Source organism: Myotis nattereri (assembly GCF_964212035.1).
Source record: "Myotis nattereri genome assembly, chromosome: 1".
Classification (NCBI taxonomy): domain Eukaryota; kingdom Metazoa; phylum Chordata; class Mammalia; order Chiroptera; family Vespertilionidae; genus Myotis; species Myotis nattereri.
In genome coordinates, this window is record NC_138075.1 from 149,945,950 (window position 1) to 149,968,312 (window position 22,363).

Consider the following 22,363-nt stretch of genomic DNA (forward strand, 5'->3'; position numbering starts at 1 on the left):
TAATTGAAGTAGAAGTTTAGTTCTAAAAAAGCTGTGAATAGTGTAAATGTCCAAAAAAGTTTTGTTCTTTCATAGATGCACAATCAGCTGACACTGTTTTAATGGCAAGAAACATTAGTTAAATAATCCTATCTAATAAATAGGAAATATGCTAATTGACCTTCACGCTGTTGCAAAGATGGCAGCGCCCACAGTCAATAAGGAGGGAATATGCTAATTTACTGCCATGCCCTCAAAGATGGCAGTGCCCACAGCCACAAGATGGCCAGCAGGGGAGGGCAGTTGGGGGTGATCAGGCCAGTAGGGGAGGGCAGTTGGGGGCGATTGGGCTGGCAGGGGAAGGCAGTTGGGGGCGAGCGGGCTGGCAGGGGAGCAGTTAGGCGTCGATCAGGCTGGCAGGGGAGTAGTTAGGGGGTGATCAGGCTGGCAAGGGAGTAGTTAGGGGGTGATCCTGCTGGCAGGCAGAAGCAGTTAGGGGCAATCAAGCAGGCAGGCAGGCAGGCGAGCGGTTGGGAGCCAGCAGTCCTGGATTGTGAGAGGGATGTCCGACTGCCAGTTTAGACATCCAGCAGTTTAAACCAGCAGTCAGACATCCCCCGAGGGGTCCTAGATTGGAGAGGGTGCAGACTGGACTGAAGGACACCCCCCCTCCCCCCGCCCCCCCCCCCACCCCAGTGCACGAATTTCATGCACCAGGCCTCTAGTAATACCATAATTAAGTACAAAATGAATGTTCAAATTGTATGATTAAGTGGTAATTTTCAATGTCACATGCTCATATTCAGTTTGTTTCAGTTTTCCATCAAAACCAATAGGGCAGCAATGCACACGTCACAAGTGAGTTAGGGCAGCCGTTCTATAGAAACACTAATCTGTAGAAATCTCTAAATTGATACCATGGAAGGTCCAGTGGTTAGATTTGTGTCCTTGCACCATCGTTTTCTACTCTAGTCTTGGGCAAGTTATTTAGTCTCTCTCAGCCTTGTTTCCTCACTTATAAAATAGGGGCCTCAATAGTACCTATCCTGTATGAGTTTATAAGGTTTAAAGAAATTTTTATATATAAAGACCTCATTATATATAAAATAAAATTATATTTCTAGAAGTTTTTTCCCAAGAAATACTTTCTGTAAGATTTTTATCTGAAGATTCTGGGCAGATGGGACTCGAAAGCTTTTATTTTAGAAAATAAAAGGTCTACAATTTTACTGTCAATCTAGTCTTTTTCCTTTCCTGGTTACAGTGTAATCAGTACAATATTTGATGTGAAGGATTGATGAAGGAACACCTTGAAAATGATTCTCTATCATTATTAGAATATTTGATTTATTGGAAAACAAACTTTATAAATATTATGAACATTAGTTTTAATTTCTTAAACAACATGTTATACAACGAGAACAGATGGCTAATAAGGGCTACCAGCTGAAAGTTTTCATTAATAAATACTTTTTTTAAATGTACAAGTTTAGTGGTATTTAAATACATTCTCATTGTTATATAATGATCCAATAAATATTCTTCTGTTATTTCATCATATCTTTACATGTAGGTAGGAGAAAAAAATAAATTTTAAATAAATAAATGGTTTCAGACTAGTCCCTTCTGTACACTCAGAATGTGCTACTTTGTCCCTTGACCTTGGTAAATTGTAATGTTCTAGGAAAGAAAGGTGACTGTGATCCTTCCAGAGGTTCTCAACCTGTGGGTCGCAACCCCTTTGGCAGTCAATCGACCCTTTCACAGGGGTCGCCTAAGACCATCCTACATATCAGATATTTACATTACGATTCATAACAGTAGCAACATTAGTTATGAAGTAGCAACGAAAATAATTTTATGGTTGGGTCACAACATAAGGAACTGTATTTAAAGGGCCAGAAGGTTGAGAACCACTGCCTTAGAGTATAGGTAAGATTTGCAAGGTTTTGCCTGCAAGAGGAAAAAAAAGTAGCTGATAAGGTCTCCTTGTCAAGGCTAACTCTTTCTGCTGCATGTAGTTAGAGGGTGGGATGGCACAGCCAGGAAATCAGGTCCTACAAGAAAAAATAGAATGGTTTATGTTCATTTTCCTTCAGATATCCCTGAGCCATTTTATTCTGCATATATTCAAAGAATCATGACAGATGTATAGATATAGCCAAATTAGATTATATCTCTGTTTATTAACACTTTAAATTGTGGAGTGTTTGTTTACCATTTCAGTTATTTTTTTGTAGATCAGATCTCATACCCACTGATACCTTTAAAAGTGAAATCTGGTTACCTGCAATAATGGAGTTGATTAAAGAGGAGATTTATATGCATAGCCCATGGACATGGGCAATAGGGTAGTGAAGACCCGGGGTGGTAGGTAGGGGCTGGGAGGAGGAAGGTAAAAGGGGGGCGGGGATGTATTTTAAAAAGAGGATAAGAATGTATTATGAACAACATTGAGAATTAAGTCCCATGTTAAGAATAGATACTAATTAATTTTATTGTATCCAGGGCACAAGTAGATAATTTAAGGGGAAATACTTTCACAGTTCAGGAGTTTGTTACAGGTAGTCAGCATTGTTCATAATAGAAATCTCTCTAAAAACCCACAGCTTTAAAAAGTGAACCAAAATACCCTTGTTGGTGGGAGTAATACTCAAGATCAGATGGGCCGCACTCACTGTTGTATGCTTTGCGGTGTCTTCACCAGCACACAGTAAACAGCATTCTCGATATTATTTCAGTCCAGTCTAATGATTAGTGCCCAGGAAAATTGTCAGCATTTTTTCCAATAAGACCAAATACATTTTTCATTCTGTAGTTTTAGATCAATATTACATATAATTCAGAGACACTTGAAGTTGTGTTCATAGCTGTGTACTTGATTGCCGAATGAGTCAGACACTTCTCTGTCCATTAATTAAATATGGTTCAGCTAATGAGTAGGGATATAATATAAATATTACCCACTAGATAATATTTCTTGGAAGCCCTCATATGTATGAATCTCATGAAAATTTCTGGGCATTTTCAAATGATTCTGTACTTCTAATCTGCAAATAGCTAGATTTTAAGTAACTTACAGTATTTTAGATCAATAAGAGATAACATTTTAAAAAGGACTTATGCAAAATGGATATCTAACCCATGACAATGTTAAGCTGGTTAAAGAAAATAGTTCTGAGATAATTTGAGACACTTCAGTGCTTGGTAAGAGTTTTTATTCAAGCCATAGCTAACAGGTCAGTAAATTGGAATTTCCACAAACCATACTTTACAAATGGATGGAGTCCACTACCGTTTTGGAAATTTCTAACTATAACCTTTAAATGTTGCTAGGGCTTGGATCCCTTCTGAAAACATACAGGACATCACAGTCAATGTCCATCGGCTGCATGTTAAACGCAGTATGGGTTGGAAAAAGGCTTGTGATGAGCTGGAACTGCATCAACGTTTCCTTCGTGAAGGAAGATTTTGGAAGTCTAAGAATGAGGACCGTGGGGAGGAGGAGGCAGAATCCAGTATCTCCTCTACCAGCAATGAGCAAGTGAGTGGTGTCCACATAGAAACCACACATCAGTTATTATTTTAACTGTGAACATTGTTAATGCACACTCCTTGCTATAAAGCAGTGGTTCTCAACCTTCCTAATGCCACAACCCTTTAATACAGTTCCTCATGTTGTGGTGACACCCAACCATAAAATTATTTTTGTTGCTACTTCGTAACTGTAATTTTGCTACTGTTATGAATCATAATATAAATATCTGATATGCAGGAGGTATTTTCATTGTTACAAATTGAACATAATTGAAGCATAGTGATTAATAACAAAACAATATGTAATTATATATGTGTTTTCCGATGGCCTTAGGCGGCCCCTGTGAAAGGGTCGTTCGACCCCTAAAGGGGTCGCGACCCACAGGTTGAGAACCCCGGCTGTAAAGACTGCTCTGACATTTCTCCTTTTTTTCGTGTAAACATTTGTGAAGGGCTCTGCCAAAGAAACTGAACCCAGTTCAAGTAGCTAGGCCACCCACACCCTGATCTGATCTGCCTGTTTGAAGAGTTTAGTGCTCTACTGCCCTTCCACAGGCACATTAGCTCTTTCAAGCCCTGCACATCAGAGCAGTAATGAGTAAGAGGTGCCTTCGTGAAATGGAATGAGCTACTTCTTACCTGTGGGCCCAGAGCTAGTATTTAGCAGAGAAGTGTTTCAGTGTCTGGAATAATATGCTGTTACTTTTATGATGCCCACAGCTAAAGGTCACTCAGGAACCAAGAGCAAAGAAAGGGCGACGTAATCAAAGTGTGGAACCCAAAAAAGAAGTAAGTTGTGTACCTTGAAGTTTCCTGGTGGCATTGGCACAGAAAATGTTTTCAAAGTTACAGTCAAGATGATTGTTCGTGATGTGTACTTGTGAAATGCATTGCCATCAGTCAGATAATATCAGCCAAGTTTGAACCCAATCTTCTGACCATTATCATATTCTGTCACTGGAAAAACATACATGTGCCAAGCCTCCACCTCAACTGAGCAACCACTGACCAAATCTGGCTAAGTGGGAGTGCACTTTTTGGCATATCCTGGAACTCTGATATGTTCTCATGGCATTATTAAATACATTGCATTTATCTAGTACATCAGTTAGGCCAGCATTTTAAAACGGGAGGAAACTATGGTTAAGCTCAGCCTTTTAAAGTATGTAATCCATGCATGTTTTAAATCCAGGTGTATTTTTGGGTATAGGCCAAACACATGTTCACTGAAAAGTGGTTTAGGATTTTAGGAAATTTGTTAATAAATCTAGTCCAAAAAATGACTATAAATTGATAATGATTTAAAATGATAAATGTCTTTGTTTAGTTTTTTAAAATCAAATGAGTATTAACATATAATGAAATTGTAGATGAAGTTACTGTTTAGAACCATTGTAGCTACTAATTGCATGTGTTTTTAGTTGTTTTTTTTTTTTCATTTTTTAATATTTGATTATGGTAAAATATATCTAATAGCATGTACTTACTATTAATGTGTTTTTTTAAAAACAGTTTCTTATATAGCTATTTTATGTTATCACTGTTTTATCCTAATAGAGCTTATTCTTGAACTAGTGAGTTAATGGTTTTGTTTTACATTGAAGCACTTTCCTTACCCTGTAGGAACCAGAGCCTGAAACTGAAGCAGTCAGTTCCAGCCAGGAAATCCCCACATTGCCTCAGCCAATCGAAAAAGTTTCAGTGTCAACTCAGACCAAGAAGTTAAGTGCCTCTTCACCAAGAATGCTGCATAGAAGCACCCAGACCACCAGTGATGGAGTGTGTCAAAGCATGTGCCACGACAAATACACCAAAATTTTCAATGACTTTAAAGACCGAATGAAGTCTGATCACAAGCGAGAAACTGAAAGAGTTGTACGAGAAGCTCTAGAAAAGGTCAGGAGCCCCCACAGTGTGACTTGCCCTCTTACCCCTGGGCATAGTGAGTGAGTCTTTCCCTGTAGCAGTTTAGCTTCTTTCACTCATGTCTCAGCCAGACAGCTGCTTTTTAAAACTAGAAATAACACTAAAAATAAGAATAAAATAAAATATCTTTTATGCTATTTCAAGCAACAATGCCTAAATATTTCTCACCTGAATATTCACAGCTCTTAGTAAAATAAAGGGAAGAGGTACATCGTTTAAGTAGAAACAATGTATTAAGGTCTTTGTAAATTGTGAGCTGACATATTGTGGGTTAACTTGTTTTTCATTTCAGCTGCGTTCTGAAATGGAAGAAGAAAAAAGACAAGCTGTAAATAAGGCTGTCGCCAATATGCAGGGTGAGATGGACAGAAAATGTAAACAAGTAAAGGAAAAGTGTAAAGAAGAGTTTGTAGAGGAAATCAAGAAGCTAGCAACACAGCACAAACAACTAATTTCTCAGACCAAGAAGAAGCAGTGGGTAAATATCAATATAATTTTTAAGCATCTGATTATTGAAAATATACCATAGGTATGAAAATCAATTCAGAATGATATATGTGACATATGCAAATATTATCCATGAAATAAGATAAAATGTGAAATTGTCAGTTAATTTTCTCATCCTCTCCATATGTGCAAGTATTTTATTTGGAAAAATTGACTGGCCCTGACTTTTGCCTGTTAGCTCCTGATAGGTAATACCTAAATTGTGAAATTAGAAATGTAAGTATCACAATAGCAAATAAAGGATTTTCAGAATTACTGCACTTAACATTTATATGTTAGGTTATATTAAAGAAATTGATTACTTTTACTTTATGATGGTAACATCTCAGTGGTCTCTAACTCCAGTTAGAATCTGAGAAGTAGTTCATTTTTCATTGTATCCTGTGTGTGACTCTTGTCTCCCACTTATATTAGAAACTCCTTAGCATACACATTCTCCACAGATCTCAGGTAATTGGTGGGGGGAAAATTTTGGTTCCCAAATGCTCATAGCTTGGTTTTAATTTTATGAATTACTGTAGGAAGTTTAGTGATTCTTCATTTGATCCAGACTATGTTCTGAAGAGTCTTTAAATACATGTAAAGTAAATGTTTCATGAGGGAAGGAAACATAAAAATTATTACAAAGATTGGGCAAGAAGGAAAAGGGAAAGTTAGCATATAATATAGAAAAATCTATGTAAATAAGTTGGTAGGAAAAAGAGATGAATAATGAAATAATGCCACTATATGGAAAGTAAGGTGTGCTCAAGGACAATACCCTTACACCATGCCTGTAATTCTACCTTCATGCAAAGACCAGAGAAAGCCAGAAAGTAGACACTAGATTTAAGAGAAGAAATCCCCATAAGTTTACCAAACAATCACGGAAATGGGAAGAGGAGGCTGTAATAAAGAATTATAATACTGCCTTTTATAGCACTTACATTTGTGAACTTGGTCCTACTATACCTATTCATTTGATTGCACATATAAGTGATAACCATGCGTATTTGTCTTTCTCTAATTGACTTGTTTTACTTAGCATAATACTGTTCTCTAGCTCCATCCATGTTGTCACAAATGGCAGGAATTCCTTCTTTCTTTGAATAATACTCCATTGTGTGTGTGCGTGTAGGTGTGTGTGTGGCGGGGGGGTATCATCCTCTTTATTCATTCATCTGTTGACAGACACTTAACGTTTTGTCAAAATGTTGTCTATAGTGAATATGCCACTGAACACTATATAAGACAGTGGTCCAGTCCTCCCCACCCCCCTTTTGGATAAATACCCACAATGGGATTCTGAATCCATATGGCAGTTCTATTTTTAAATACTTGAGGAGCTTCCATACTGTTTTTCATAGTGGCTGCACCATTTTACATTCCTAACAACAGTGTACCAAGTGTTCCCTTTTCTCCACATTCTTATCAGCACTTATTTCTTTTTGGTACTAGCCTTTCTAAAAGTTGTAAAGTGACAATCTCATTGTGGTTTTGATTAGTATTTCCCTGATTATTAGAGATGTGGAGCACATTTTCATGTACCTGTTGGCCATCAGTATGTCTTTGGAGAGATGTTTATTCAAGTCCTTTCCCCATGCTTTAATTGGATTATTTGTTTTCTGTTGAGTTGTATGGGTTTTTTTAATTTATTTTGGATATTAACCCCTTATCAGATATATGCCTTATCAGATATGTGATTTGAAAATATTTTTTTTCCATTCCACAGGTTCCTTTTTATTTTGTTGATGGTTTTGTTTACTGTACAGAAGGCTTTTAGTTTAATATGCTCAACTTGTTTATTTTTGTTTCCTTTGCTTTGGTGTCAAAAATTTTTTAAGATCATCAAGACTGATAACTAGGAGCTCTTACCCCTATTTCATTGTAGGAAGTTTATGGTTTCAAGTCTTACATTTTAGTCTTTAATCTATTTTGAGTTGATTTTTGTATATGGTATAAGATAGTGGTTCAGTTTTTTGCATGTGTTTTTTTCATGTGGCTGCCCAGTCTCTTAATACTATTTATTGAAGAAGCTATATTCTTTTGGCTTCTTTGTGTTAAATTAGTTGATCATATGTGTATGGGTTTATTTCTAGGCTCTCAATCTGTTCCACTGATCTATGTGTCTGTTTTTATGCCAATACCATATTGCTTTGATATATACCCTTTTTTATAGGTGAGGAATTTGAGGCTTATGAGCTTGAACAGTAAAATCCTGGTTGGTAGAGCTGGAACTCACCCTTCTAAGCTGCTTCAGCTCATGTCATTTCAAGTAGACTGGTAAAATATTTAGAATTGTTACTGTATTATAATTAAATCTTACATTATTGTAAGAAAGACTAAAATGTTGTAGGACAGAATGTAGGTATGTCAGATGCCAAAAAATGGATGTTAAAATGAGATATAAAAAAGAGAATCAGAGTAAGAAAGAGATATCTTATAAATATATACACAAAGAAAGAGATATAAAATGAGTGAATGCATAAATAAGGTAATAGGGTACTTAGGAGAAAGAATGGTGCTGCTTAAAATATTATTTAAAGATTGCGAAACTAAGATAGAAGTTAAATAAACTTGGTTCCAAACTTACATGACTAATTAACATAAGCCCAAGATTAAAACACAGATCTGACTCATTACAGCTATTTCCAAAAATTAAAACAGGTTGTCCACATTTTTCTAATAGTAGGCTGAATAGGTCCTGCCCTAAGACTCTTACTATCAACTGTCAAATCTATATATCTGTAGGTCTATCTGTCATCTGTCTATATTAGTCTGTATATCTGTCCAGCTGTCTCTTTATAGAACTTACATATCTGTATGGATTTATTTTCAAGTATCTATTTCCAAAACTGAGTCTCACCTTCCTTGCCATTACCTGTTCATTCTCCTTATGGGTATCTGTTAATGATACCGCCATTCTTTTATCAACTCAGCTTGAAATCTTAATTTTTACTTTTGCACCATTTTCTTCTCCCAGGTCCAAACAGTCTTAATTACATAGATTTCTCCCTCTTTGGTTAGACCAGATTTTCAACCTCAGTACTATTAACATTTGGACCAAAAATTCATGGAAAAGAGAGCTATCCTGTATATTACAGGATGTTTAACTGCCTGTACCCATTGGATGCCAGTAGCACCTCCTTCTCTCTGTCCCCCAAAGTTATGACGATCAAAATATCTCCCAACAGTGCCAAATAAGATGAGGGCTGAGAACTGACCACTAGTTTGGGGTCATAAATAACCTTGATAATAATAGCATATCCAGTGGTAAAGTGCAATCTATACTTCTAGCATAAAAGGGTAATATGCTAATGAGACCGGATAGACCAGACATTTTCCAGACGTCCTTCTGGACAAAGCCACGGTAACGGGGGCCAAGGTAGAGCGGTTGGGGCGATCAGGCCAGCAGGGGAGAGTGGTTAGGGGCAATCAGGCTGGCAGGCAGAGGCGGTTAAGGGTGATCAGGCAGGCAGGCAGAGTTGTTAGGGCTGATTAGGTGGGCAGGCAGTTAGGAGCTAGCGGGAGCCGCAGGGATTGGGCCTAAACCAGCAGTCGGACATCCCCCAAGGGGTCCTGGATTGGAGAGGGTGCAGGCCAGGCTGAGGGACCCTCTGCCCCCCTGCTGGGGTCCAACCCCAGCAGGTCCAGGGGTCCCCAAAGGTGTGGACGAAGTCGGTGAAGAAGGAATGACACAGAGACAGCGTTCAGTTGATCAACAGCCTAGCCAGGATCTCTAGCCAAGTTCTGGTCAGGATCTCCAGCGAAGTTCTGGTTAGGATCTCCAGCCAGGTTCTGCTCAGGTTCTCCAGCCAGGTTCAGTCACCAGGTTCGAGTCAGGTTCTCTTGCCATGTTCTATCCAGGTTCTGTAGCCAGGTTCTGTCTCTAGGATCTTCAGCCAAGTTCTCTCGCTAGGTTCTGTCTCTAGGTTCTGTTGCCAGTTCTGTCCAGGATCTTTTGCCATGTTCTGTCTCTAGGTTCTGTCTAGGTTCTGTGTCCTGTTGTCTTGTTACATCTGTATTTATACCAGTTGATTCCAATCCTATCAATCTCTATTCCAAAGGTTAGGGCGTTTCTTATCTCCATTCCAGGGAGAGTAAAGATTATGTAGCATAAGCATGATTATTCATAGTTAAAGCGATTAATTACCCGCCTGGCACTTAGTTAAGGGCTTTTATTCCCTCCCTCACTTCAAGGGAAAATCCCTACCTGGGGAAACAACCTTTCTCAGAGAGGTGACTTTGGTTAAAACACATAGTGCCAAGAAGGTGAGCAAACATATTAAGAACAGTATGCCATATATGCCAGGTCCCTTGAAACAGCAGGGATGGACTGGCTCCTGGCACCCCCCCCCCCCCGTGCACGAATTTCATGCACTGGGCCTCTAGTCATATATTTGTCCTTCTTCAGGTAATGTCCTTAAGGTTCATCCATGTTGTAGCATATTGCAGAATTTTTCTTTTTTTAAAGCTGAAAAATACTTCATTTATATGTATATACCACATTCAGCTTATTTATTCACATGCCTATGTTCACTGTTGTGAACATGGGTATATACATATCTCTTTGAGACCCTGCTTTTAATTCTTTTGGGTGTAATTGTTGGATCATATAGTAATTCTGTCTTTAATTTTTTGAGGAAACTCCATACTGTTTCCACAGGAGCTACACCAGTTTACATCCCCAACACATTTTTTTGTTTGTTTTTTTTTACTTTGATAGTAGCCATCCAAATGGATAGAAAGTGGTATCTCATTGTAGTTTTGATTTGCATTTCCTTGAGGATTAGTTATGTTGGGCATCTTTTCATGTACTTATGACATTCCTCTATCTTTTTTGATAAATGTCTATTTAAAGTCCCTTGCCCATTTCTGAATTGAGGTTTTAGTTGTTGAGTTTTAGGAGCTCTCTAAATATTCTGGATATTAATTTCTTACCAGATACATGATTCACAAATATTTTCTCCCAGTGTGTGGGTCATTTTCATTAAGTCCAATTTGTCTATTTTCTCTTTGGTTATCTGTGCCTTTGGTGTCATATCCAAGAAATCATTGCCAAATCTAGGCTTGTGAAGCTTCTATCCTGTGTTTTATTCTAAGAATTTTATTGTCCTAGGTCTTACATTTACATTCTTGATACATTTCAAGTTAAATTTTTCATATGTTAGATAATGATTCAGTTTCTTTCTAGGACCACTTGTTAAAAGACTTATCCCCATTAAATGGTCTTGGCACCCTCATCAAAAATCATTTGATCAAAAATGTAAGGGTTTATTTCTGGGCACTCTATTCCACTGGTCTGTGTCTATCTTTATGCCAATACCACATAGTTTTAATGTAACTTTGTAATAAGTATTGAAATTAGGAAGTAGTAGTAGTCCTCCAGATTGGTTTTTTGTTTGTTTGTTTTTCATGATTGTTTTGGCTTCTCAAGGTCCTTCGAGATTCCACATGAAAATTAGAATGGGCTTTTTTGTTTCTACTAAAATTGTCATTGTGCCCAGCTTGCATGGCCTGTGAACCAGGAAGTTGCATTTTGATTTCCGGCCAGGGCATATGCCTGGGTTGAGGACTCGATCCTCAGCATGGGATGCACAGGAGGCAGCTTATCAATGATTCTCATCATTGATGTTTCTGTCTCTCTCTCCCCCTCCCTTCCTCTCTGAAATCAATTAAAGTATATTTTTTTACAAATGTCATTGGGATTTTGATAGGAATTGGCATTGAATACATAGATCACTCTCAATAGTATTGACATCTTAACAATGTTAAGTCTTTTAGTCTGTGAACATGGGATATGTTTCCATTTATGTCTTCTTTAATTTCAGCAATATTTTTTAGTTTTCATTGTACAAGTCTTTCACCTCCTTGTTAATTTCAAAGTGTTTTATTCTTACTTTGAACAATTTTAAATAGAATTGTTTTCATTATCTATCCTATCTAATAAAAGAGAAACATGGTAATTGGTGTACGACCGCTACCCTTCCCATTGGCTAATCAGGGAGATATGCAAATTAACTGCCAGCCAAGATGGCGGCCGGCAGCCAGGCAGCTTAAACTGAATATGAGGCTTGCTTGCTTCAGTGACGGAGGACTCCAACGTTCCCCGCCTGCCTTGCCGGCCTCTGAGCTTGCAGTTTAAGAAACATTGTAACAAATATAGAAGCTAAACAAAACCCCAGAAACCAGCTTTCAGCCGGCTGGGATCTCAGAGCTGGAGTTGATACAGAGTTTCGATTATAGAACCTAAACAAACCAGATACCTCCTTTCAGCAGTTGAGGCCTCAGAGCTGGAGTCAGAGCTAAAGCTGGCCCAGAATTTTAAAAAAAATGAAAAAAAGGAGCAGTTGGGAGCTTCAGTCCCAGCCTAAAAACAGCCCTCAGCCCCTCACCCAGACTGGCCAGGCACCCCAGTGGGGACCTCCACTCTGAAGGGTGTGTGACCAGCTGCAAACAGCCATCATCCCCTCACCCAGGCTGGCCAGGCACCCCAGTGGGGACCCCCACCCTGATCCAGGAAACCCTTCAGGGCAAACCAGCCAGCCCCCAGCCGTGCACCAGGCCTCTATTCTATATAGTAAAAGGGTAAAATGCCTCCCAGCACCGGGATAAGCGGAGCTGAGAGGCCTCCCGGCACCGGGATCAGCGTGACATGGGGCAGCGCCCAAACCCCCTGATGGCCCTGCAGCTCTGTGTGTTACAGGGGGCAGGGCCACAACCTCCCTATCAGCCCTGCTCTGTTCGTGACAGGGGAAGGCATCCCAACCCCCTGATGGGCCCTGCTCTGTGCGTGACAGGGGGCAGCGCCCCAACCCCCTGATGGGCCCTGCTCTGTGCGTGACAGGGGGCAGCGCCCCAACCCCCTGATTGGCCCTACTCTGTGCGTGACAGGGGGTGGCGCCGCAACCTCCCCATCGACCCTGCCTTGAGTGTGACGGGGCGGTGCCCCAACCCCCCAATTGGCCCTACCCTGAGCATGACTGAGGGTGGAATTGCAACCTCCCAATCTGCCCTGCTCTGTGCATGACAGGGTGCAGCGCCCCAACTCCCCAATCGGCCCTGCTCTGAGCCCGACCAGGGGCTGCACCTAGGGATTGGGCCTGCCCTCTGCCACCCGGGAGCAGGCCTAAGCCAGCAGATCGTTATCTCCCAAGGGGTCCCAGACTGTGAGAGGGCACAGGTCGGGCTGAGGGACCCCCCCCTCTCCTCCCGAGTGCACAAATTTTTGTGCACCAGGCCTCTAGTATATATATAAAAGCCAAGCGACCCAAACGACCAGAACGACCGGTTGCTATGACATGCACTGTGGTGGCCAGCCAGCTGGATCTGGGCCCTGATCACATGCCCCCCACACCCTGTTTGGGGGGTGGGGCTGGCCAGCTAACCTCCGGCGGCCCCTCCCCTCCACTGGCCCAGCCCTAATCAGCCCCCATCAGGGCAGGCTGGCCGGACCCCAGCCGTGCATGAATTCGTGCACCGGGCTTCTAGTTTCCTTATTAGGTTATTCATTGTTCGTGTATAGAAATATGACTGATTTTGGTATATTGACTTAGTATCCTGCTACTTTGCTGAATTCATTTATTAGATCTGACACTTTGTCCTGGAATCTTTGGGGTTTTCTACATTCTAGATCATATCATATCTAAACATATAATTTTACTTTTTCCTTTTAAATTTGTATGGCTTTTATGTCTTGTTTGGTTTGCTGAATTGCTCTGGCTAGAACATTCAGTACTCTATTGAACAGAAGTGAAAAGCAGGCATCCTTGTATTATTCCTGATCTAGAGGAAAAACTTTTACCATTGAGTATGATGTTGCAGTGGGTTTTTTATATGTGGCTTTTATGTGGAGGTAGTTTCCTTCTCTTCCAGTTTTGTTGAGTGTTTTTATCAGGAAAGGTGTTGAATTTTGTCAGATGCTTTTTCTTTTGATCATCAATTGAAATGATTATGTGCTAATTTCTCCTTTCATTATGTTGATGTGATATATTACATTAATTGATTTTTATTTCAACCATCCATGATTAAAGTTTGAGAAGAATTGATACTCTTCTTCAACTAAGAATTCAGTGAATTTATTAGAGAAGACATCAGGTACAGAGTTCTTTTGTATTGGGAGATTTTTTTATTAATAATTCAATCCCCTTACTACTTACGGGTCTCCTCAGATTTTCTGCTTCTTTATGATTTAGTCTTGGTAGGTTTTGTTTCTAGGAATTTGTCTATTTTATCTAGGTTATCCAATTGGTTTGTATAATTGTTAATAGTGCATTATTAACAATTTTTTTTTATTTCTATGGAATCAGTAAGCTCCCCACTTTCATGTCTGATTTTATTAATTTGAGTCCTCTTTTTTATTAGTCCATCTAACTGTAGGTTTGCCAATTTTGTTGACCTTTTTGAAGAACCAGCTTTCAGTTCATTTTTTTTTTTGTTTTTCTATTCCCATTTAGGTCTGTTCTAATCTTTATTATTTCCTTCCTTCTGCTAGCTTTGGGTTTTGTTTGTTTTTCCCAGTTCCTTAAAGTGGACTTCTAGGGTATTGATTTGAGATTTTTTTTTTTTAAGGTAGATATTTGCAACTAATAATTTCCTTCTGAGCATTGCCTTTCTGCTTCTCTAAATTTTGGTATATTGTGTTTTCTAATTTCCCTTGTGATTTCTTCTTTGATACATTGGTTGTTTAAAAATGTACATTTAATTTGCACAATTTTGTGAATTTTCCAGTTTTGTTTTTGATTGCTTACTTCATCTATTGTGGTCTGAGAAGATACTTTGCATGATATGAGACTTAATTGGTAAGCTGACATATGGTCTGTCTTGGAAAATGTCCCATGTGCACTTGAAAAGAGTATGTGCTCTAGTTGGGGAGACTTGTGTAAAAATCTGTTAGATCTAGAGTGTAGTTTAAGTCCTTTTCTCTCCTTATTTTCTGTGCGGTTGTTTTATCCATTATTGTGAGGGAGTTATTGAAGTCTCAGCTATTTATTATGGCAGAACTGTTTTCTCCCTTCAGTTCTGTCAGTTTTTGCTTCATATATTTCGATGGTCTTTGATTAGGTACATAAATGCTTATAATAATAAGAGACTCAAAACAGCAAGAAAATACAACAATTACATACTGTCTATCTCTTTGTAAGCTTTTTAAATATTTAAAGTCTATTTTGCTTGATATTATAATAGCCACCTGCTCTCTTTTGATTACTGTTTGCATGGAACATCTTTTCCCCTCCTTCATTTTCAGCCTGTTTGTGTCTTTCTGTCTCAAGTGAGACTCCCTTAGACGGCATATAGTTGGATCCTGTATTTTTATCCATTCTGCCAATCTGTGCCTTTTGATTGGAGAGTTGAATCCATGTAACTCAAAGTGATTACTGATAGGGGAATGTCTGTCATTGTGTTTATTTTCAATACACCCTATAGCTTTTTATTTCTGATTTCCTGAATTCCTGTCTTTTGTTGAGATTTTCTTTTTTGTAGTGAAATGTTCAAATTTCTTTCCTTTGTATTCTTTGTAATTGCATTACCATGGGGATTACACATCATATCCTAAAGTTATAACTCTGTAATATGAATTTATTCAGCTTCACTTCGGTCACATATAAAAACTCCTATATAGCTAGCTCTGTCCCCACCACTTTGAGTTGTTAATGTTACAGAATTACATCTTTGTACATCGTGTCCCCAAAGCATAGCTCTTTTAATTTCATTAATCTCCTAAATTATGTAGAAAAGATTTGGAGTTACAAACAAAATGTACAGTAATAACATTTTTAAAAATGTATTAGTTTTTTAATTATCTAGAAAACAAAATGTACAGTTATAAGCCATTGTTGCAATAGCACTAGCTTTACACTTGTCCAGGATTAACCCTCACTGAGGTCTTCGGAACTCCCTCCGCTTTTGTTTATCTGGGAATTTTAAAATATCTTTAACTTTGAAGGATAATTTTGCTGAATATAGGATTCTCTATTTACAGCTTTATCTTTTAGCACTCTTCTGGCCTCCAAAGTTTCTAGTGAGAAATCTGATCATATATTGATGATCCTTTACATGTGCCAGTTTGCTTCTCTAGCTGCTTTCATGATGCTCTTTTTTTGTTTTTTATTTTTATTTATTTCTTTTAGAAAGAAAAAAAGAGAGAAACATTGATTTGTTACTTCACTTATTTATGCATTCATTGGTGGAGTCTTGTATGTGCCCTGACTGGGGATTGAACCCACAACCTTGGCTTATCAGAATGACACTCTAACCAACTGAGCTACCCAGTTAGGGCAGTTCATGATTCTCTTTTAACTTTGGCCTTTGAAAGTGTTGTTACAGCCCTAACCGTTTTTGGCTCAGTGGATAGAGCGTCAGCCTGTGGACTGAAGGGTCCCAGGTTCGATTCCGGTCAAGGGCATGTACCTGGGTTGCGGGCACATCCCCAGTGGGAGGTGTGCAGGAGGCAGCTGATAGATGTTTCTCTCTCATTGATGTTTCTAACTCTCTGACCCTCTCCCTTCCTCTCTGTAAAAAATCAATAAAATATATTTTTTAAAAGTGTTGTTATAATATGTATTGATGTGGGTCTCTTGGAGTCATTGAGCTTTTTGAATGTTTATGTTCATATTTTACATTGGGAAGTTTTCAGCCATAATTTCCTCAAATATTCTCCCTGCCCTTTTCTCTTTCTTCTGGGAACCCAAAAATGCATATCTTGGTATCCCACAGATCCCATAGGCCCTATTTGATTGTCTTCAATCTTTTCCTTATACTTATTTGTAGCTTATTTTTATTTTAGAGAGAAGGCAGAGGGCTAGAGAGATAGAAACATCTATGAGAGAGCGAGACATCAATTGGCTGCCTTCTGCATGCCCCCCCTACTGGGGATTGAACCCACAACCCAAGCATGTGCCCTGATTGGGAATTCAACTGGGGACCTCCTGGTTCTTGGGTTGATGCTCAACCACTGGGCTTCCTTATACTTTTTTTATTATTATTAATTTTATTATTAGTGTTTAATCCTCAGCCAAGAACATATTTAGAAAGAAGGAGGGGGAAAGAGGGAAACATGGATTGGTTACCTTCCCTACACTCCCCAACTGGGAATCAAACCTGCAACCCAGGTATGTGCCCTGACCAGGAATCAAACCTTTCAGTGCCCGGATGACGCTCAACCATCTGAACCACTCTAGCTGGGCCTTCCTGATACTTTTTAATTTCCATTGTGTCCCGTCTTGTGCCTGCTCAGATCTGCTTTTGAATCCCTCTAGCGAATTTTTTCACTTCAGGTCGTAGACTTTTCAGCTCCAGATTTTCTTTTTTTTTTTTTTTTTTTTTTTTAATTGATAGTTCCATTTTGTTCACACATGTTGACTTTCTCCACATGTTCCCTTAGTTCTTTGAACATCTTTAATAGTTATTTAAAGTATTTGACCAGTACATCTGCCATTAGGGCCTTTTTATGGACAGGTGCTGGTGATTTTTTTCCTTTGAATGGTCATACATTTCTGTTCCTTTGTACGCCTTGTGATTCTTTATTGAACACTGGGCATTTGAATCTAATAATATGGTAACTCTGTATTCCTATTTCTTCCTCTCTTCAGGGCCTGGTGTTGGCTGTGCCAAGAATCAGCCTGATACGTAAACTAAATATCTTCTAGACCTTTTCTGAGCCTCGACTAGGGCATGCACATCATTAATATTCACTGTATGAGGTTGGTTTTGAATGTCCTAATCTTTAATTTCTGGCTCCCCAAAAGGGGAAATTAAAGGGTACTGGACCTTTAACTTTCCTGAAAGTCACTTCAGTTGAAGAGAGGGGACTTGTGACAATGAGATAAATATCATTGACCTCCCCTCTGTCTGTACCTCTGTGATCAGTAGCAGTCAGCATAGATCTCCGCTGTTTGAAGGACAGGCCCTTTTTATCCACCCTGGCTCGCACAAGCTGCTCCAGGAACACGTTCACAGCTGCCTGCATCGTGGTGGGTAGCTGCTACTCTGCTAGGAGCTGAACTTGGTCAAAATTAACCACAACTTGCTGTCTAACTCTTCCCCTGGAAGTTGCAAGCCCTCAACAAACTCCAGAGTTCCATAGTAGTCAGCTTCTGACAGATTCTGCCAGTGCAGTTGTTGTCCAGGTGGGGAGACAGATTCCTGTTCTTTCATCTGCTCAGAGTCCTCTCAAGACCTTTGTAAGGAAATCTAAATGTTTGTGCGCCGATGGTAATGACCCAGTAAAGAGAGAAAACAAGTTGTTGTGCCAGGTAAGCTTGAATTTGTTAGTAACAGTCATTCCATTGTTTCCTGCCATTCTGCTCAGTACATAAAACATACTCTGATATTCTTGGCAATGATGTTATTTTAAGGTTGAGCCATAAAGATGTTTAAAATCACAACTTCAAAAGTCTGTGTTAACCAGTTTCTTGTGTCCTGAGCCTCTGATTTCTCCTCTAGTGCTACAACTGTGAGGAGGAGGCCATGTACCACTGCTGCTGGAACACATCCTACTGCTCCATCAAGTGCCAGCAGGAGCACTGGCACGCCGAGCACAAGCGCACCTGCCGCCGGAAAAGATGAAGACGGTTCTTGCTGGAGAGTCACCGGTGATTGCTCTTCTCAGACACAACGGTTTTTGTTTCCAAGAAGCCAAAATTGTTTAGAATTTGCTTCCCATTTTGCACCAGCCTTTAAACACTTTTCGTGAAGAGATTTTGCACAGTAGTTTAAATCTTTTGTTAATGTCCCTCTGGAATTTTTCGGGGGCAAAAGTAACATCAGTGGAGGGTATTATTTTAAATAAAATTTAATTGAGAATTTGTTGCATTTACAGCAAATTTTAAAACATTTTTAGGTTTTACAGAGATTTTAACCTTTAAACAACAGATCTTTAAAAAAACAACTGGTGAACACAAGTGAGTTTAACAAATAAACATTTAAAATAGATCTGAATGTAAGAACTAAGGACTGTTTCAGAAATAAAACATACTACCTGATGTGAAATTTATTTCTTAACCTTGTTGAGCTGGTTTTGTTCAGCTTAATTTACTGTTTAAAGGCATTATCTATTGGTTATGCCAGTGGGTATATGATTGAATTTAGGGAACAGGGTTGACACAGCAGGTGCTAGTCCTGCATATTTTTTCTTAAATATTTCCCAATTGTGTTTTTCATTTTCTTTTCAATATATAACTTTTATAACAAATTATTAGCTTTGATCTTGTAGTTTAAAATTGCAGGGAACTGGGTAATCTTTTACTGAGCTGGATCTTAGAGAAAATGAATATTTAAATTTTAAAGTTTGCACATTTCATCTTTATTCTAACATGAGTGCTTGTAACAAAATAAACAACAAAAATAAAATAAGCCAAAAACTACCTTAATCCATACATGAAATTATAGATGGGGCGTACAAATTTATTGACTGCTTCCCTTCCCTCCCCAAATATCGATTGCCTATTATCTGGTGTCACCTCATATATTATAAGTTAATGCTAAAAGGAAAGAAAGCACTTAAGTTTCACAGAAGCCGTTATGTTTGTGGTAATGGGTCATTGCCTACTAATGAACCCCATCACTGTACACAGAATGAAGAATAATGCATGTTAATTTTCTTGTATTAAAGATGCCGTGGTTTGTAAAAAGTCTGTATTTTGCGGAATGTCTGGATGAAGAAGCATTACCAATAGGAATGGATCGATAGTTGAATAATGATTTTTTTTATACATAGATATATAAAATACAGCCAGAAAAACTGAAATTACCTTTTTTTTTTTTTTTGAAGAAAAATCTCACAATTTGTTTTTTCAAAGACTGATCTTAGACCAAGTCCAATTCCCATTTATCATTTAGTTATTTTTTAAGGTTAGAGAAATAATTTGTAAATATTTATTTAGACCTTTGATATTTATTAAAGCAATTACACACAATGGAAGTGAAAGAATCAGGAGAAAAACCTTTTAAAAAGTTTTCTCTAGGTTTGTCAGGGTCACTCTAAAGTTAAAAATATAACCAAGTCTTCTGTGAAATAATCATTCACCCAGTCCTGGTGCTGTTGCAGATGGCGGTGACACAAGTTAATTGACAAGCTGCTGCCCAGTGGTGCCAATGGCTCATAGGAACTGCCTGGCGCCGTTTCACCACCACCCTGAACTACGCAGTGGCTTGCATCTGGTCCGTCCTTGTTGCTGTGTGATTAGTCAGTGTTGCCACGTGCCGTGGTCTGGTTGAGACATCGTAACCAAGAACACTTACCTTCTCTTGATCATTTTCCAAGTTTTAAAACTTCGATCCACCCCTATGAGAGCAAGTTATTGTGGAAATACTTTCAATGTAAAACCATTCCAGAGTGTGTACTATTTACTGATAGCTGCATGAACGTAAGATTCGTGTTACTTTGGCTTTTTTGTCTCCGTTGACACGGTTGCACATTTCCAAGTTACTACAGCGTGAAAACTGTGTGTTAAAAAAAAAAAATTTAAAAAAGATTGTGGCCTGGTTTTGTAAAAGTTTTAGGTAAAATTACAATTGATTGTTTTAGGAATCATTAAAATATTTCTGCAAATCATAAAGCTATATCAAGATGTTGAGCTTAGCCACTATGCACATTGTAATTATTCATTGTGGCTGTCCAGTTCTATGATGCATTCTGGCATTTTGTAAGCTGCTCTGACTAGCAATATATAGATTCATTTAATGTGTTAACATTGGTTAATAAATGTATTTAAAAAAACTGGCTTTAATACATTGGTGATTTAGTCCAATTCGCTTTACCAAACCAAACACTTATCACATGGTGGTCATGGTTATCCATTGGTGACTGTTTAACTTTATATGAGAACAGTGTGTGGAAAATCATTAATTTACTTAAACATTTAAGTTGAACTTTTACCAACTTTCAGAAAGACTCAAAATACTTTTATTGGTTCTCAAAAAATTCAGGTTGGTTAACTACAAAACCTGTTTTCTTAATCCTTACACTAGGCCAGGGGTGGGCAAACTTTTTGACTCGAGGGCCACAATGGGTTCTTAACCTGGACCGGAGGGCCGGAACAAAAGCATGGATGGAGTGTTTGTGTGAACTAATATAAATTCAAAGTAAGCATCATTACATAAAAGGGTACGGTCTTTTTTTTCAATAGTTTTATTCATTTCAAACGGCCGGATCTGGCCCGCGGGCCGTAGTTTGCCCACGGCTGCACTAGGCTCAACAAACAGAAAATTATTCCATAAACACTGGAAGTTTGTCAGTAGCATCAGTGTCAATACATCTAGAACCAAATCGATTGTCACTCCACTTCTCCAACCAGTTTACATGAACCAGTCTCGGCTCATGTCAGCTTCACCCTCCTCATCATGTAAGAATTGGCTTGGCCTTCCCTTTTGCCTCCAGTATCTAATTCAGTGGTTCTCAAACTTCAGAAGCAGGATCACAGGAGAGCTCTTTAGTCATTGCTGGCCTGATGCATGCATTTGCATTCTAACAAGTTCCTAATATTGCTAATGGGCTCACCCTTTCACAACGACTACTTTACTCAGGAGAATCAATGCAGCATTTTGTGAAAAATCATACACATCTATGCACAAAATGTATTTTTTTTTTGCAGATTCCTAGGTCTCATCTATAGACTCCCCACCCCCAGGACTCTGGTCCCTCAGGTTAGTCCCTAATCCAGCGGGATTGGAGAAGCAAAAACGTGAGGTGTAAAGAGAACGATGGTGTCCTGTACTGTGCTCTACATCAGACCTCAAACTCGCGTCCCATGATCACCTGAGGGGGTCTCCGTAAAGTGCAGAATCTGACTCAGTAGGTCTAGGGTCAATGAAGCTGGTAATTCTGCTCTTTCTCATAAGCCTGCATGTGACTGATTCTGCTGGTCATGGAACACCCCTGAGAGGCCAGGTGTTAGAGGGTATGTACATTCACAAAAGATCAACACTGCTAGGCTGAAATATAAGCTGCATAAAACAGTGCTGTCAAGTGAAAGTGTAATATGGGACACCTGTGCAATTCTAAATTATCTAATAAAGGTGAAAATACAGCCAAAACATTTCAGCTTCTATATATAATAGAGGGACATGCAAATTACCCAGGATACCATCACATCATGACCGTTCACAGGGTGGGTGGGGCAGAACTCTGGGTCTAGAGCGATATCGTCCACCCAGGCAGACTCTCCCACAGCCCTGCAGCTGAATCCTGACACCTATCTGGGGTTTATTAAACTTTACTGGAACTGCTCCCCATACCGCCACCCACTGCCCCAGGACCACATTGCCCACAGCAGGGCGCCCCTGCAGCCTCCTGACAGGTGGGTGGCCAGGGACAGCTGAGTAGGGCGGGGGCTGCAGGGAGCCACAGAGGAGCAGAGCGGCTGGAGCCAAGTTCCCAGAGGTCTGAGGGGAACCCCTGACAGGAGCCCGGACTGCAAAGAAGGTAAAGGAAGCA

At 39.2% G+C, this 22,363-nt stretch overlaps 1 protein-coding gene across 8 annotated transcripts in view; it reads left to right on the forward strand.

Moving 5' to 3' along the window:
• Positions 1 to 20,619, forward strand: part of ZMYND11 (zinc finger MYND-type containing 11) — a 141,156-nt gene extending 120,537 nt beyond the window's left edge. For 7 of the 8 annotated variants that reach the window (XM_081098370.1, XM_081098373.1, XM_081098372.1 and 4 more), the window contains 5 exons: positions 3,316 to 3,523; positions 4,237 to 4,305; positions 5,140 to 5,412; positions 5,735 to 5,920; positions 18,373 to 20,619. In XM_081098370.1, coding sequence (XP_080954496.1) covers positions 3,316 to 3,523; positions 4,237 to 4,305; positions 5,140 to 5,412; positions 5,735 to 5,920; positions 18,373 to 18,495 — 859 coding nt within the window. In that variant the 3' untranslated portion in view covers positions 18,496 to 20,619. The remainder of the gene's footprint in view (positions 1 to 3,315; positions 3,524 to 4,236; positions 4,306 to 5,139; positions 5,413 to 5,734; positions 5,921 to 18,372) is intronic. The other variant, XM_081098367.1, reaches the window with a different exon arrangement.
• Positions 20,620 to 22,363: the final 1,744 nt, after the last annotated feature.